General features: G+C 46.4%; 1 protein-coding gene across 2 annotated transcripts in view; it reads left to right on the top strand.

The window, feature by feature from the left end:
- The window catches only part of LOC307202957 (thrombospondin type-1 domain-containing protein 4-like), a 122,548-nt gene extending 106,987 nt beyond the window's left edge, over window positions 1-15,561 (top strand). The window contains exons 6-7 of one of the 2 annotated variants that reach the window (XM_079953423.1): window positions 12,678-12,777; window positions 15,044-15,561. In XM_079953423.1, the coding sequence (XP_079809549.1) occupies window positions 12,678-12,777; window positions 15,044-15,204 (261 nt within the window). In that variant the 3' untranslated portion in view covers window positions 15,205-15,561. Of the gene's footprint in view, window positions 1-12,677; window positions 12,778-13,434; window positions 13,738-15,043 lie in introns of those variants that run through there. The other variant, XM_079953424.1, reaches the window with a different exon arrangement.
- Window positions 15,562-16,152: the final 591 nt, after the last annotated feature.

The following is a 16,152-nucleotide window of genomic DNA, read 5'->3' as shown; positions in this document are numbered from 1 at the left end:
CCCATGCCATCAGTCATCTGCCCCCACCGGCAGTTTAGCTGCAGCCTTCTGCACTAGCTGTAGCTCCTGGACTGGACTCAAGGGCCGCCCCTATAGAGAGTGCTTTGCAAAAGTACGGTCTTTGCTGACTGGTGGCAGCTCTCTTTCTCCAGGCCTCAGGTAGAGGTGTTTCCCCTCAACAGCCACCTGGCTCATTGTATGTTGCTAGACTGCAACTCCCATCCATCCCAGCCTATGTGGCTAATGGTCAGAGGTGGTGGAAGTTGTAGTCCAATGGCATCTATGAGGAATGGTTGAAGGAACTGGGTATGTTTAGCCTGGAAAAGAGGAGACTGAGAGGAGATATGGGAGCCATCTTCCAATATCTGAAGGGCTGTCACATGGAAGAAGGAACAAGCTTGTTTTCTCCTGCTCCGGGGGTAGGACTTGAATCCATGGCTTCAAGTTACAAAAAGGAGATTTCAAATAAACACCAGGAAGAACTTTCTGACAGTAAGAGCTGTTCAACAGTGGAACGGTCTCCCTCAGGAGGTTGTGGACTCTCCTTTCTTAGAGGTTTTAAAGGAGAGGCTGGATGACCTTCTGTCATGGATGCTTTAGCCGAGATTCCTGCATTGCTGGGGTTGGACTAGATGAACCATGGGGCCCCTTCATATGCTTCTACTTTTCAGGCCTATCCTCCTCATGACAGGAGAGTGAGCCGCAAATTCCTTACATTTCTGTAGCATTCATGTTGCAGGTTGATGACCTTGCTGAGGGAACAGTAGTTCTCGTCGTCACCAAACAAGCCAGACCTTGATTTATCTGCAGGTAGGAAGAAGTCAACAAGATCCTTCTTGCCAACTCCCTGTGTCCCTGGCTTTGGAGTCTCCGAAGCTTCTCAGCCAAGGAATGTGTAATCCTCCTCCTCTTCTCCTCATGTCACTTGCCTCCTTTGTTTATATTATAATTTTTCTCAAGATAAGCACTTCTTGTTACCACCCAGAGAAAACTCTGGGCAGGCTTGGGTTGCATTTTTGAGGGTGGAACCACAATCATGAGTAAGTATTCCTAATTCAATTCTTTTTAGTAATTTAATTTTTTTAAATGCTGTTTAATATTTTTTACTTTTTTAAAAATTAATAATTTCAATATTGTAGAGTGCTTAGAGGTTTTGTTATGTTATATATTACTTACGTGGATTCAACAATTGGACAAGGAGACACCAAGTCAGGAATCTAGATTTCCTCTTTATTGGTACGCGTTTGCAAAGGCGGGCCCTCCGCTCCGAATTGGTGCGAAGAGCCCCGAGCATACTCCAGCACAAACATTTATACCCTATAGCTGCCGCCCCTCGTTAGAGGCTTGGCTTACAATCTACCTAGCATCATTAGACACCGCACTAATACAATAGCCAATCTACACTCTCTATTCTAACTCTGCCCTTTTATGGAATTACTCATTACTTCCCTATTCTACCTATTACTTCCCTATTCTACCTAGCCGACGTGGCATTCATACACCCACATCCCCATGTACAAATTACTGAATTCGACACACTCTATTTTCTATTCTCACAATCCCCCCTCTTTTTGTATCTTGTCTCGAATTCACATAAAAGTTCATGAGCCACATTTTCTCCTTCATCCTCTTGTTGTATTATGTGCTATGTACCCCTGTCGAGTCTGAGCCATGGAAAACATTTTTTCTCTATCTGTCCTTTTGCTGGCAGTTCCTCCCTTATATCCATATACATATATGCTAGAGGTGATAGGTCCTACTGCCAGGGGTTCATAACACTCCGTTTTGTTTCCCTTTACTTTACATCTATAATATTGGGTCTGGTTGTGGATGCAAGGCTCTATATATTGGATGCATTCCGGGGCTACATTATAATACATCAATGTTTGTGTAATTTTCCTCCCAGTTCTCGTGATTTTAATACACTCGGTACATGAACCTGAGTCCTTATATTCTCCCCCTATGACTATGCATCCTATCATTATACCCAGAATCTGCCAATTAATTTTCATATTCGGGATCTAGACGGGCTAATGCTTGCTTCACCGTTGGGGTTTCTTTTAATAGGCACGTTATCCGTCCTCCCTCTTCTACCTCACAGAACTCTAGTATAATCTCCTCAATGCATATAAGATTACACTTTTCTGTGCAATGTACACATAGCACACACCCCTCGCAATGACTACAGCAACAGCATTCAAATAAACATTTACAATCACAATAAAAACACATCACTCTTGTGATGCTTGTTTATCCTTGGTTCCTGATTTGGTAAGTCTTATTTTTAGCGGATTATCCGGACTGGTTGTCACCGCCCAATCCTCCGTTGGAGCTCTTTTCACCCGATGATAATGGGTCCATCCATGCTCTCTGGTCCGTACTGCTGATTCAGTTGTGAGCAGGACCTGGTATGGGCCTTCCCAAGTCGGGCTGAGCTTCTCCGTCCGCCACGCTTTTATCAGGACCAAATCTCCAGGCTGAAAAGTGTGCTGTTGCTCCAATAGCGGGGGCCGCTGTGCTAATATGCCTTGCCTATGAAAAGACAATAAAGACTGGGACAGTGTATGCAGATATTTTCTGATGAATTGATCCCTAAATTCCACCTGAGGAGTTCCTACAACCGCCAAGTAGGGATGACCCATCATCATTTCAAAAGGCGATAGACCCGTGTCTTTTCGTGGGGCCACCCTCATTCTTAACAACGCCAGCGGGAGGTTTTTCGTCCAAGGTAGCCCATTTTCCAAATACAATTTAGTTAGATGTTTCTTTATCTCTCCATTTGCCCGTTCCACTTTCCCACTGCTCTCAGGGTGCCACGGTGTATGAAGGTCCCATTTGATTCCTATTGCTTTCATCACCTCTTACATGGCTTTTTGTATAAAATGTGTCCCTCTATCAGAATCTATTGCTTCTATTATCCCGTAGCGAGGGAGAAGGTGTTCTAAAATGGCTTTGCTGACCACTTGGGCTGTTGCTCTCCTGCTAGGGAAAGCCTCAACCCACCCGGTCAGATGATCTTTAAAAACCAACAGATATTTTTGCCCCCCTCTTTTTGGCAATTCGGTAAAATCCACCTGCACTCTTTGAAATGGCCATACCGCTAAGGGTCTTCCTCCTCTCTCTACTTTCTTGGCCCGAGCCTTATTGACTTTTTGACACAATAGGCATTTCCATGCGATGGCGTGCGCCATTGGCCACATATCCTTACTCCAATATAATGGTTTTATCAAATTTATCATCCCCTCTGTACCGAAATGACTTCCCTCATGCACTTTCTCCAATAAATTTAACATAACCAATTTTGGGAGCACTGTCTGTCCTTCAGGAGTCTCCCAATTATTTCCCTTTTTCTTCCATCCTTCTTTTTCCATATATTCCTTCTCTTTTGGACTAAATATCAGGTGTTCCAGGTCCTGGTTCTCTACTACAGGCACTCGCAAGGTGCATTGCCTAATTATTTCCTTTTTTATTTCACCCTCCGCCGCTTCCCGCGCTCGGTGATCCGCCCATGCATTTCCTCGTTGCTCTGGGCTATGTCCTTTGGTATGGGCCAGAATATGTACAATACTGATCTTATGCGGCCCCATCAAAGCTTCCAATAATCGTTCAAGCAAAGCTACATGTTCTATTTGCTTTCCATCTGCCTTTATAAATCCCCTCTCTTTCCATGTCCTTCCAAAAGTATGTACCACTCCCCATGCATATCTTGAATCCGTCCAAATCGTCACATCCAACCCCCTGGCTAATTCCAATGCCCGGGCTAATGCCATTACCTCACATTTCTGGGCCGACCAAGTGCTAGGGAGTGCACCACTTTCTATGGTTTCTCCATCTTCTTGCACTATCGCATATCCCGATCTTCTCCTCCCCTCCTTAACATAGCTTGATCCATCTACAAACCATCTTTCACCCTCATTCAGAGGCTCTTCCCTCAAATCTTCCCGGACCTTGGCCATCAATTCTATGTCTTTGAGACAATCATGTTCCCCAGGTTCCCATTCCTGTCGCTCGCCCCTCAGAAACTCTGCTGGGTTTAAATTTCTGTCGGTTCCAATAGTTATATCAGAACCTGTCCTGAGTATACCTTCATATTGTACCAAACGCCTGTCTGTCATCCAGGCGGGCGCAGCCCCTGTCATTACTGCGCCGATCTGGTGAGGACTGTGCACTATCAGAGCCCCTCCAAAAGTCAATTTTCGACTTTCTAAAACGAGCTCTGCCGCAGCGGCCACGGCTTGAATACACGCTGGCCACCCTCTGACCACTGGTTCCAAGGTAGAACTTAGATAGGCCACTGGCTGATATCGCCCTCCCCTCTTTTGAGCCAGAACTCCTACTGCCGTCTGGGCAGCCACTGTTACATATAAGTGGAAGGGTAATTGCAAATTTGGCAAAGCCAGAGCGGGGCTGGCTATTAAAGTTTTCTTAATCTCCTCCCATCTAATCCGATCCTCCTCATCTGATTCCACCTTTTTTTCTTTTAAGGGAAATTGTTTAAAAGGCGGGGGATCTGGTCCAAAGAATGTTACACGGGACCAAACGTCTATGTAAGGTTTTTCTTTTTCTCTCTTGGTCTTTAACAGATACAATTTCATCTGTTTTATCCAATATGGATCTGTTTCCCCATCCGGCCTCCACCGAGCCTCTCCTTCCGGACCTATGGGGTATCCTGGCCAGGTTACCCTGCATAGTTTAATCATTACTGTCTTCAGTAATCCTTGGCTATAGGGCTTGATCTCCTTTTCGTCCCATTCTAGTAGGACTTGTCCCAGGGGACTATTTGGATCTATCGGATCCCTGTCCTCAATCCTTGGCCCCCTTCTGCATTTACTCTGTCCCTTGCCCATTCTTTAATTAAATATGTCTCGGCTTGTAACTCTCATCCACACAATCACGCGGAATCGCCTGGCCGCTCCCCTCGCGGGAATACGGAACCGCAAGCTAATCCTCTCGCTGGGTCCTGGTCCCCAGTCCACACTCACGCGTCCGTTTGGAACCTCTCTTTCGCACTGAGACCACTCATACACCCATCCCTTCCCGGGATTCCTTTATATACTCACCCCTCTCAGTCTAGCGCCTCCTTCTCGGTCGGCTGGTAAACTGGCAGGCGTCCCTGCAGGGCGATGCAGTCCCTGACTGCAACACTTCCCAACACTATCCTGTTCGGCTTTCTGAGTTGGTGTTCCGTTCTTTAAGCCCTCGGGATCCGTCGCTACCGGGGTCTGAATAGCGGATCTCTCCGAAAATACCGGAGTGCCGGCTGATCCCCTTCCAATACCCCGATACGCAGATCGTCGAGGGCCCCACGTGGGGCGCCAAAATTGTTATATATTACTTACGTGGATTCAACAACTGGACAAGGAGACACCAAGTCAGGAATCTAGATTTCCTCTTTATTGGTACGCGTTTGCAAAGGCGGGCCCTCCGCTCCGAATTGGTGCGAAGAGCCCCGAGCATACTCCAGCACAAACATTTATACCCTATAGCTGCCGCCCCTCGTTAGAGGCTTGGCTTACAATCTACCTAGCATCATTAGACACCGCACTAATACAATAGCCAATCTACACTCTCTATTCTAACTCTGCCCTTTTATGGAATTACTCATTACTTCCCTATTCTACCTATTACTTCCCTATTCTACCTAGCCGACGTGGCATTCATACACCCACATCCCCATGTACAAATTACTGAATTCGACACACTCTATTTTCTATTCTCACAGTTACAATGGTGTGGCATACAAATTTTGTTAATGAAATAAGATTATACAGGAGTTTAAACCTTGCTTAAAATTGGTTGCACCCCCAAAGCTTTGATCCTCACTCTACTGAAGTCCAAAATGGTTTCTTGGAACATGATCATTATTCCACAATGCCACTCAATTTTCTCAGGTCAGCTGCAAAACCAATCCACACCTGGACTGGAGGAGGTGAAATGGCCTCCTCTTTCATATTTTGTGGTGGTATGTTGCCCATTTTTTTGGGGGGGGGGCTGCTAGGGCACACTCTTGTTTGGGGGCCACCATATTTATTTTCCCAGAATAAATGGAATGGCACTACATCAGCCTGTTTAAATTTGGTGCCCTCTGGATGTTGATGGGCTTCAGCTCGTATCAGCCCGAGACAACATGGCCAATGGTCAGCGATGATGGAACTGGTAGTTCAGAAACATCTGTAGGGCACTTGGTTAGGGAATGCTGATTTTTAAGCACCTTTGCCTGGTGCAGCCAATGGAGGAGCCAGACGGTGATTAGAGCTTGGACAGCCTGCAAACCATCAGCCAGTTTTTGTCAAATGGAAATAACTTTTCATTCCCTTTAACCAAGTGCCTCTTGCATTACACACATTTTCTATAAATATGACTTTCTAAGCAAGGGATATTTGGATGGGTTTGTAAAAGTAGTTAGAGGATTTGCTCGAAATAGCAGTGGCCTCAAGTTGATGCCTGACTGGGATCATTCAGAGAAGATCCATGGGATAGTCAAGACAAAGACGTCATTGCTTCTGCATCTCACTGTGAACTGAGCTCCAAGAGAAACTTGGAAAAATGATGACAGGAACATTTTTTCCTGTTTTCCAAATTTATTCCCTCTGATTTGCTTTCTGTTATTGGCCTTCGAGGATCTGGGAAGATTGGCCAAGTTCAGCTGCCTGTGCTTGATGTGTGCATAGCAATTTTAATTGGGGAGAATACTTAAGAAGGGGGTCAGCCTGGGTGTGAATTTGCATGACCCTTCTCCTCTGATTTATTTCATAGTCCTGGATCTGAATTGTGATGTTAAATGGGCCATCTGAGGCTGCCTCTTTTCTGGAAATAGTCACTGCTTCTGCAAAAGAGATACAGATGCAGCAAAAGAGAACTCCATATATATGTGGAGTTCTCTTTTGCGTGTGTGTATGTGTGTAAAAAAGGCCTCAGGGGATTGCTGCTGCTGATCTGCCTGTGAGTATTGGGGAGGACTGCTCCCCCTTGAAGCCCATTTCCCATCTTGGACCTGGGGGTGGGCCCTATACTCACCACCACAGCTTACAAGGCTCTAATAATAACACTAATGCTATCAAAGGAGGCAAGCATGGAGCTTGGAATTACTACCATGGAAGGGCAAGGGAGGTATGGCGGTGGGGGCAGATCTTATAGGCAAAGGGGTATGAGATATGGATATGCTCACCCCCTTCCAGTCTGCGCCCCACCCTGAGGGACAAAGGTAGGGTGAGCAAGGACTACCCACCTCCCTCACTGGTGTTGTGCAATGCCAGCTCTATAGGCAACAAAACCGCCACCCTGCAAGATTTCTTTACCTCGCAGGGGGTCGACCTGGCTTGTGTGACGGAGACCTGGGTGCACAAAGGGAAATAGTTACCTTATGAGAGATGGCGCCTCTGGGTTTCTCTGTCCTCCACCAGTCGCATACTAAGGGCAGGGGGGAGGGGTGGCATTGTTAATCTGGGAAGATTGTTCTATCAGGGCTCTGCCATTGCCATCGATCCCCGGCATTGAATGTGGTGGCCTGGTGTGGGGTTCCGAGGAGAGCTTGGCTGCCTGGCTGGTGTACTGGCCACCTAGTGCACCAACAGCCACCTTGTCAGACCTGCTGGAGGTGGTGACCGGCTGGGCCTTGGAGTTCCCCACTCTACTGGTATTGGGGGACTTCAATGCCCATGCTGAAGCCTCCCCCTCCTTGCAGGTTCTGGATCTGGTGTCTTTCATGGTGACACTAGGGCTCTCCCAGTTTGTTTTGGGCCCTACACATCCAACAGGCCACACGCTGGACCTGATCTTCGGCGCAGGCATAGATGTGATCATGTCCCCCACTATGGAGGTGCCATGGTCTGATCATTATGTTCTGAAAGCCAGGATTGGCTTCCTGCCCCTACCCTGCTTAGGTGACAAACCTATTTGGGCTCACCCGTGGAGGCTGATGGATCCTGCTCCCCCTGGTGACTCATTGACTGAGCTTGTTGAGGGTTGGAATACCCGGCTCTTGGCGGCCATCGATGAGATCGCACCTATGCGCCCTCTGTGACCCTGCAGAAACTGGGCCCCCTGGTTTACCGAGGAGCTCTGGAAAATGAAGTGGGACCTCAGACGGCTAGAACGAGTATGGCAGGATGCCTGCGACAGAGCCTCAAGAACATCTTATAGAGTGTTTATGAAAATCTATGAGATGGCCATGAAGGCTGCTAAGAAATCCTACTTCTCAGCCTCCATTGCATCCGCTACCTCTCTCCCAGCGCAACTTTTTAGTATAATGAGCTCTCCAATGTCCCTAGAGGGACAGCCAAATTTAAATATGAATCAGGCACATAGCTGTGAGGCATTTGTGAGCTTTTTTTGCAGAGAAGGTCCTGATGCTCAGCCGTGACATCCCTACTAATTTGGATACAATAATGGAACTGGAGGCCCCTTGACTGTCCTTAGGTCCACTACTGGACCACTTTGACAGGATACTCTCAGCCGATGTGGACAGACTCCTCCATGTCGGAAAGCCCACCACCTGTCCTCTCGACCCGTGCCTGTCCTGGCTGATTAGAGCATGATCAGATGAGGTGCGGGCCCCCCTCAGTGAGATCATCAATTTGTCCCTTGGCACCGGGACATTCCCAGGGGAACTGAAGGAGGCAGTGGTGCGTCCGCTCTTAAAGAAAACATCATTAGATCCTTTAGATCTATCCAATTAATGCCCAGTTTCGAATCTTCCGATCCTGGGTAAGGTGACTGAGAGAGCGGTTGCTGAACTAGTGGGTGGATTTCTGGATGATACATCGGCTCTAGATCCATTCCAGTTCAGCTTACGCTCTGGTCATGGGACCGAGATAGCTCTGGTCGCCCTAGCAGACGATTTCCGTAGGCAGCTGGATCGAGGCGGGTTGGGGCTGTTGATTCTCTTAGATATGTCAGCAGCCTTTGACATGGTCGATCACGAACTTTTAGACCACCGCCTCGCCGACGTGGGGATTTGGGGCACAGTCCTTCAATGGCTTCGCTCGTTCCTTTCTGGTCGGGGACAGAGGGTGGCGCTGGGGATGGGGGTGGGAGCTGTCATCACGCTACTCCTTGGTGTGTGGAGTACCGCAGGGCGCAATTCTCTCCCCAATGCTTTTCAACATCTTTATGCGCTCCCTCGCCAAGCTTGTCTGGAATTTTGGTTTGGGTTGCCATCAGTATGCTGATGACACCCAACTCTATCTGTTGATGGACAGTCATCCCGGCTCGGCCCCAGACACACTAATCAGATGTCTGGAACATGGGAGCCGGTTGAAGTTAAATCCTTCAAAGACAGAGGTCCTTTGGGTCGGGACGATATGGGATTGGGGGGGCCAACTCCCATCCCTTGTGGGGGCGCAATTAGTGCCAGCGCCTTCCGTCAAGAGTTTGGGTGCAGGTTCCCCATCCCTGATGTAGGTGATTTCCATCAAGCTTCATTTAAGCCTTTCCCAAGCATCCTTTTTGGGTTGCTAGTCATGGTTGCTTCTCTATCATTTCACTATTGTGACATCATGTGGCATAGGCTGTTTGAAAAACAAGGAACCAAAAGCCTCCTGGCTTGGGAGTGGGGTCAACCTGGCTCCAGTGACCCCTGTTTTTCCTAAAATGTACCATTCTTAAGTTGGGGTAAGGTTGTTAGGAGGGAGAACTGGAATGAAGGAAGTCCTACACATTTGTGTGAATTCGTAGCTCCCAAAGAGCCTGGAAAATGGAGTGAATGAAATGATTCAGGGCACATTAAGAATTCTATTTCCCAGACTTCCTGGCAGCGATACAAACTCCAGATTAATCCCTATGCCCAGAGCATCTGAGAAGGGAGCAGAGGAATCTCTCCATCTTACCCCTGCCAACTGGTTTTCTTCCATTCTTCCAAGGGCCAGCAATTTAGCCCCTCATCCTTTTCCATTCCTCAGGCTTTGTATTTCAAGATATAAAAAATGTATTTCAAGATATAAAAAAAACAGAAAGAAAAGTGTGTGTGTAGATATATCTATATTTATTAAACAACACCATCTTATCAAGGTCCTCTTGAGGATCAGAGTCCCCCGCCTCAAAATTTATTACTTGAAACACTTGGGGCATTTAGGAAGAGATTTGGGGTTCTGTGTCCCATGGATTCATCCCAACAATGCTTAGATGAGCATAGCAGCTACCAGCTGCTACAAGCACCTGTGGAAAGCCTCATTCCAGTGATCCAAGTCACATGGGTCGGGTGAATTCAGGTGTGCAGCAATCCTTCCTGACTGGTTGGAATCGAAGGTCCATCTTTTGTTCCTAGGCATTAATTGCATTGTTGCAGCACAGCCAGCAGTCCAGTTCTGTCCAGTGTGTTTTAGCTCTGAGAAATTCTGGTAACTTAATGTACAGTAACTCACAGGTGATAGTCGTGGTGGGGAGGGTGACCCTAGGAGGTTAACAGCAAAGTAATGGCTGGAGGTAGTTACCTGGGAAAACTTTTAACACATACCAATCAGCAAGGCTGGATGAGGTTGACCCAAGGGTTTTTCTTTATCCGTTTTTGAAGAAGCAGTGAAGGAAATGACAATCTCTCAATATATCTTATGAGCATAGAAAGGTAGCAGATGCCTTGAGAGAAAGAGGCTGCGTCAAAACCTTGCAAAAAGGGAGGCTTTTGAAATGGACAATTTATTTGTCTGAGTTGCTGAACAGCTGTGCCCACCTGGCTACTCTGTAAAGCACCAGGCTAGGCTGGGGTTTGACAGGTGCTGGCAGTGTGCTGTTGCCCACAAAGCACCATTTCCTTTGCCAGAAAACCTCTTACCTTGGTGAAATATACTCGGTGTCGAGAGTGCATTTCATGCTCTTTATTCAGCTTATAGTGGTGAGGAGGAATGGAAGTTCCCACCGAATGTCTGCCTTATATACATTATTTACACAATGGGCCCCACGTGATTGGCTAATTCCAGGATTTTCCTGTAGGCCAATCAGGTTGCGGATTCTCTTCCACCTGGAGCTGGATTGGGTGGCTCCTGTGGACCAATCAGACTGCTGCATTCTGAATCCTATTGTTCTAGGACCAGACTGCTGCATTCTGGATCCCATTCAACTCAGGGCCTCAAAGGTCTGCACCTCATGTTAGGCTACAAGGACAGGTTGGGGATGCTGCTGGTCTATCGACCGCTCTGTTGCCCAGCAGCTCCCCTGACTGAGCTGACCGAGATGGCCTCCCCCCTCCCAGTATAATACCTTTGTGCCTGCTGCTTTCATGAATATATGTATTTGTGTCCACATAGTTTGGTTGGGAGAACTGCACTGCAAATTTCAGCAAAGTGCAATGAAAGGGTAGATGTGTTTCAGTTTGCATACTGGTTCAAGAAGTGCAAATTGGGTAGTTTCCTATTAAAGTACAAACAAATCAAATCCCTCCCCCATACCTAGTTTATACTGGGGTCCTCCATGAGCCAGGATGCAGCTGGTCAGCTGCAGGTTGTAGCTGAGCAAAATTATTGGGGAAAATATAAGAGTAAGACTAAGACCTCCCCCTCACCCAATTTATAATTTCCACAGAAGGATGGACTTTTCTCGAGTGATACATCAGCTGGTTTTTTCCTCCCTTTCACTCCTTGCATTTAGTTTCCAAAAATCCTAATGAGTGTTAAGCCAGCAAACCCATGCCTGACCTGGGGAAATCCAGGAAAGCTAGAGTGGCTGGGGGTGGGGTGGGGGTGGGAGCGTTTTTTGCCAGATTCTAGAGGGCCATGCAAGCTAGACCATGCAAGGACTTAGGGCTCTAATTGCTTTTTGAGGTTGTTTTGGCTAGAAAGTGACCCACGTGGCTCCTTTTCCAAATGTGTGACATCTCAGCACAGGTCTGGAACAGCTGTGCTCATTTGCAGGTATCCAACCAGTCTGAACTCACAAGTGTCTGGGAGAGTGGTGGCATTTTCAGGGCACTTGGCCAAAAAGCTCCAAACAATGGACAGGTCTGCAGAGGTAGTTTTCAAAATGCATTTTAGTAAATTACTTCAAAGAGAAGCGGTAGACTGAGAGATGTGCTGAGGGTCAAATACTTTTCACCTACAAGTGGGAAAATGGCTGCTGCTGGTGGGCGGGCTTAACAAACAAATAGCAGGAGTAGAAAGGGTTAAGCAGCACCCCACTTCGAACCACCCCTTTGCCTCTGACTACAGCTTTCCAAGACAGTAAGAAACTGCAGGTGGGGGTGGGGGGGAGACACAGAAATCCACAGTAGCCACCAAGACCTGTAATAAATTGCCCCATAATCTGTACATAACTTAAATATATTGTGGCATATCTTACTATGCATTTTCTTTGACTTGCCTTTGTCTTAACTGAGTTGCATGCAAACATATAAGAGATATTATGTTTTTTTCCTGAATATGTACGTTTGAAATCCAACATATTAAAAAAAATGTTTTTACTGATTTTTCCATATAAATAAAAACACATAACAATAATAACACTGAGAACGTTTTTGAAAGCCAATAAATAGGCAAACCTTCCCATAATACTAGCGTAGCCTGTTTGTAATTTCCATATGTATAAGAAGCCCTGGCTCTGATGCACCAAAATTGATATCTCACAAATAATTGATTACACCTCTGTTGGAGATCATACTTCCAGATGTGATCTATCATTAATGCATGAGAGAATGTCAGCAGTCATGTCAATTGCACATGTTTCTGATCTAATTCTTCCTTATTTGACAGGCGTGTCCTGAGAACAGAAACATCAGAGAGTTGCAGTGCTCCTCCTACAATAACAAGCCTTTTATGGGAAGATTCTATGAGTGGGAACCTTTTGCGGAAGGTAAGGGAAGTTTCTACCTTTGGGCAACATGGTGTGGCTTTCACTGTCCTGCCACACAATATTCAACTGATGTGGGTTTTTTGGTGTTGTTGTTGTTGTTATTATAATATTTATATACCACCCTTCACCAAAACCTCTCAGGGAGGTTCTCAAGATAAAAACACAAGATAAAAGCAGAATAAATAGTTCAAACAAAACAATGGAAACCATGAATACCAGCAGGCTGCCATACCACCACCTCAAAAGTCTGTGGCGTCTTGCTTTACATCCCTTCCACCATATAAATTTCTCCATCAAGGAAAGGGAGAGGTATCGAAACACTTTAAGGACACATCCCATCCAGAAGCACACTGGGAGGAGAGCACAAAGCAGGCTGGCAATTGGTGTGTCCTGAGGAAAGCAGGTGTGGTCTGGGGGGAGTCGTGAGGGTTGGACAGAGGAGCCTGGAGGCTTGAATTTGGTCCCTAGACCTGAGGTTCCCCATCCCTGTCACCATCCTGCAACAAGACACCTTCAAGGGCTGAAGCTGCTGAATAGGGCTACCTAAGGAACTGGATGCAAACTGACCTGGACTAATGAATGGAGCAGAACTTAGTTGAACACCAGCTCTTGTACTTCCTAAATACATATTCTGACATGGTCCTTATTGATTTATAGGCCCATGAAACCTTCTGCCACACCAAATGTGTTAATCTTCAAGATTAACAGGACTCTTCATTTGGGGTATTTTTTAGTGCAGTGGATTAGCATGGGTGTGATATTTTAGAGGTCACTCCTTAAAATAGGACCTCTTTGGATTTCTGAGCCCAAATGCAGGGTGTTCACCCCATCACTATTCAAATATATTGAGGGGCTATTTCATGAAAGAGCCAAGAGACGTATTCTCTGTTGCCCGATGACAATAGTTTGGATCTGATGGGCTTAAGTAACTGGAGGAGAGATTTCAGCTGAATGTCAGGAGAAATGTCTCAACAGTACAATCACTTTGGCAGTGGGATCCTGGAGGGGTCATGGTGGGCTCTCTTTGTTGGAGACCTTCAAGCAGAAGCTGGGCAACCATCTGATATGGATACGCCAGCTCTGGGCTTCCTGCATGAAGCAGGGAGGGGAGCCAAAGCCCAGCCATCCATTTCATACCACTTTAGCACTCCCAAAGAATACAGGGAACAGTAGTTTGTTCTGGGAGCTGAGAGCTTTTTAGGAGTTCTCCATTCCCATCACAGAGTTACAGTTTCCAGATTGCTCTGGGAAGGGGGGTTGAACCATTCTAAGAAGTGTAGCCAAGCGGGGGGGGGGGGCATCCTGTTTCGCCATGTGAGGTGAAATGGGAACGAGCCACCCTGGGTGCGTGCTGCCTGCCCCCTTGCCACCCCTGACCAAGCCTTGCTTACCAGGGTCAGGCGGCTGCAGCTTCTGGCGAGATCTCGTGAGGCCTCTGCGCGATCTTGTGGGCACTTGCAGGATCTCACTGGAACCTGGAAGCTGCCACGGCTACTTCTCCAGCAGTGGTGGGGGATCACTCTGGCAGAGGCAGCCTCTGAATACCCCTGCCTGTGGCAGCTGCCTCCTTCTGCTCATGCATGGGCTGGCCCTGGGAACAGGGGTCTCCAAACAGCTTCCAGAACTCTTAACAAACTACAGCTCCCAGGATTCTTTGGGGTAAGCCACAACTTTTTAAAGTGGTATCATGGTGCTTTAAATGTATGGTGCAAATGGGACCTTTGACAAGATGGCCTATAAGATCCCTCCCAACTCCATGATTCTTTTGATACAAATACTGGTAACCTAGTGTGCAATGATTTGGCTGATTGACTACTCTCAGTTGTGAAACAGGTGCTAGGTATATTGTCCCTGCATTTTTACAATCAGTTTGTTTGTTTGTTTGTTTATTTATTTATTTATTTAATGCCTTATAAAATCAATTTTTTAAGGCGCTGTACAAAAAGTGCAATCAAACTGTGCTATGCAATACAGTCTGTTTGAGGAATAAATGTTGGAAGTCAGTGTGTTTGAGACTCAGATTGCTTTTAAAGCCTCATGGCTGACCTATTTGCTTAGAAACAGATTTAATTAAAAGGTACGATATAGATGTTGATTATTTTCTCTTTGCAAAGCATTGGCAGGGCTTGAGTGTACATTTCTGAAGCCCCTGCAGTAATATATTCTTATAGAGTTTCCTCCAAGGATGTGTAAAAACACTTGCAGGTTAATATTAGATACCTGCTGACAAGAAATACAAATCAACTACCTCTCTTATTATTGGCAGGAAGTTATGGTACTTTTCCTCTTACCAGCAGACCAGATCAGGAGAGGCCCCCTTCCTCTGTGCTTTCAGAGAACACACACAGAGAGAGAACAGATCAGCTATGGATTTTTGTCAAATATTTGCTCCTAACCCTGATTAATATATATATATTGCCCTTCTGAATGTAAGGATGCTTCCATATTGTTAAGGCCTCTCTTCCTGTCCTCTTATAAACACAGCTGAAATGTGTTTAAGAAAAACAGCATGGCCCATTGTGATCTGTCAACCTCAGGCAGGGAGGAAAACAATGCATCCCATCAAGTTCTCTCAGTCCGCTGGACCTCTTTCATAAATCACCCAAGTGCCAAGTCAGGGCTTTTAAGGACATGGAGGACATTGTGGGTCACACCTGTGATCTGTGTGAAACTTTGACATGTGTAAAACTAGCACATCTTTGGGGTGGGGAGCAGCATGCTGGCAGCATGTTCTACCCTTGACGTATACATATTGGTTTGAATGTCTGAAGAGAGAGCCTACATGCGCATACTTTCGTAAGAAGAATTCTACTGGTTCAGATCAAAGGCACTAATTGCCTCCTGTATAGACTACTACAGTTGCACTCCATGTGGGGGTAGCCTTGAAGACAGCCTGGAATCCGCAGCTGGTGCAGAATGCCGCTTCTCAGTTATTCACAGATGGCGAGGGGTGGGGATCATATTACCCTGATCTTCAATCTCCACACTGGCTGCTAGTGAGCTGAGAGGTCCAATTCAAGGTGCTAATTTTTGGGATTAAAAGACATTAAGGAGAGCATTCTCGGGTATTGCCCCAACTGACTGTTAAGATCAGCCAGGAATGCCCTGTTTGTCCCAACAGTAGTTACTGCTAGTTGGCTGGTGAAGCAGGGCAGGGCATTCTTGGTGGTGTCCCCCAGATTATGGAGCTCCCTCCTGAATAAAGTTTGGTTGGCCTCCACACTGGCCACATTCAAGCAATGTGGGAACCTTTCTTTTTATCCTGGCCTTTGTGTCACAACTGATAATTTTGCTGTGTTGTTCATGCAGTCAGTTCTCAAACTGTTATTGCCATATATTCCATTAAGGATCAGTACAAAAAAGTCACTCAGCAAA

The sequence above is a fragment of the Podarcis cretensis genome, assembly GCF_951804945.1.
Source record: "Podarcis cretensis genome assembly, chromosome: 14".
In the NCBI taxonomy this organism is placed as follows: Eukaryota; Metazoa; Chordata; class Lepidosauria; order Squamata; family Lacertidae; genus Podarcis; species Podarcis cretensis.
This window is presented reverse-complemented; position numbering and strand designations above follow the sequence as displayed.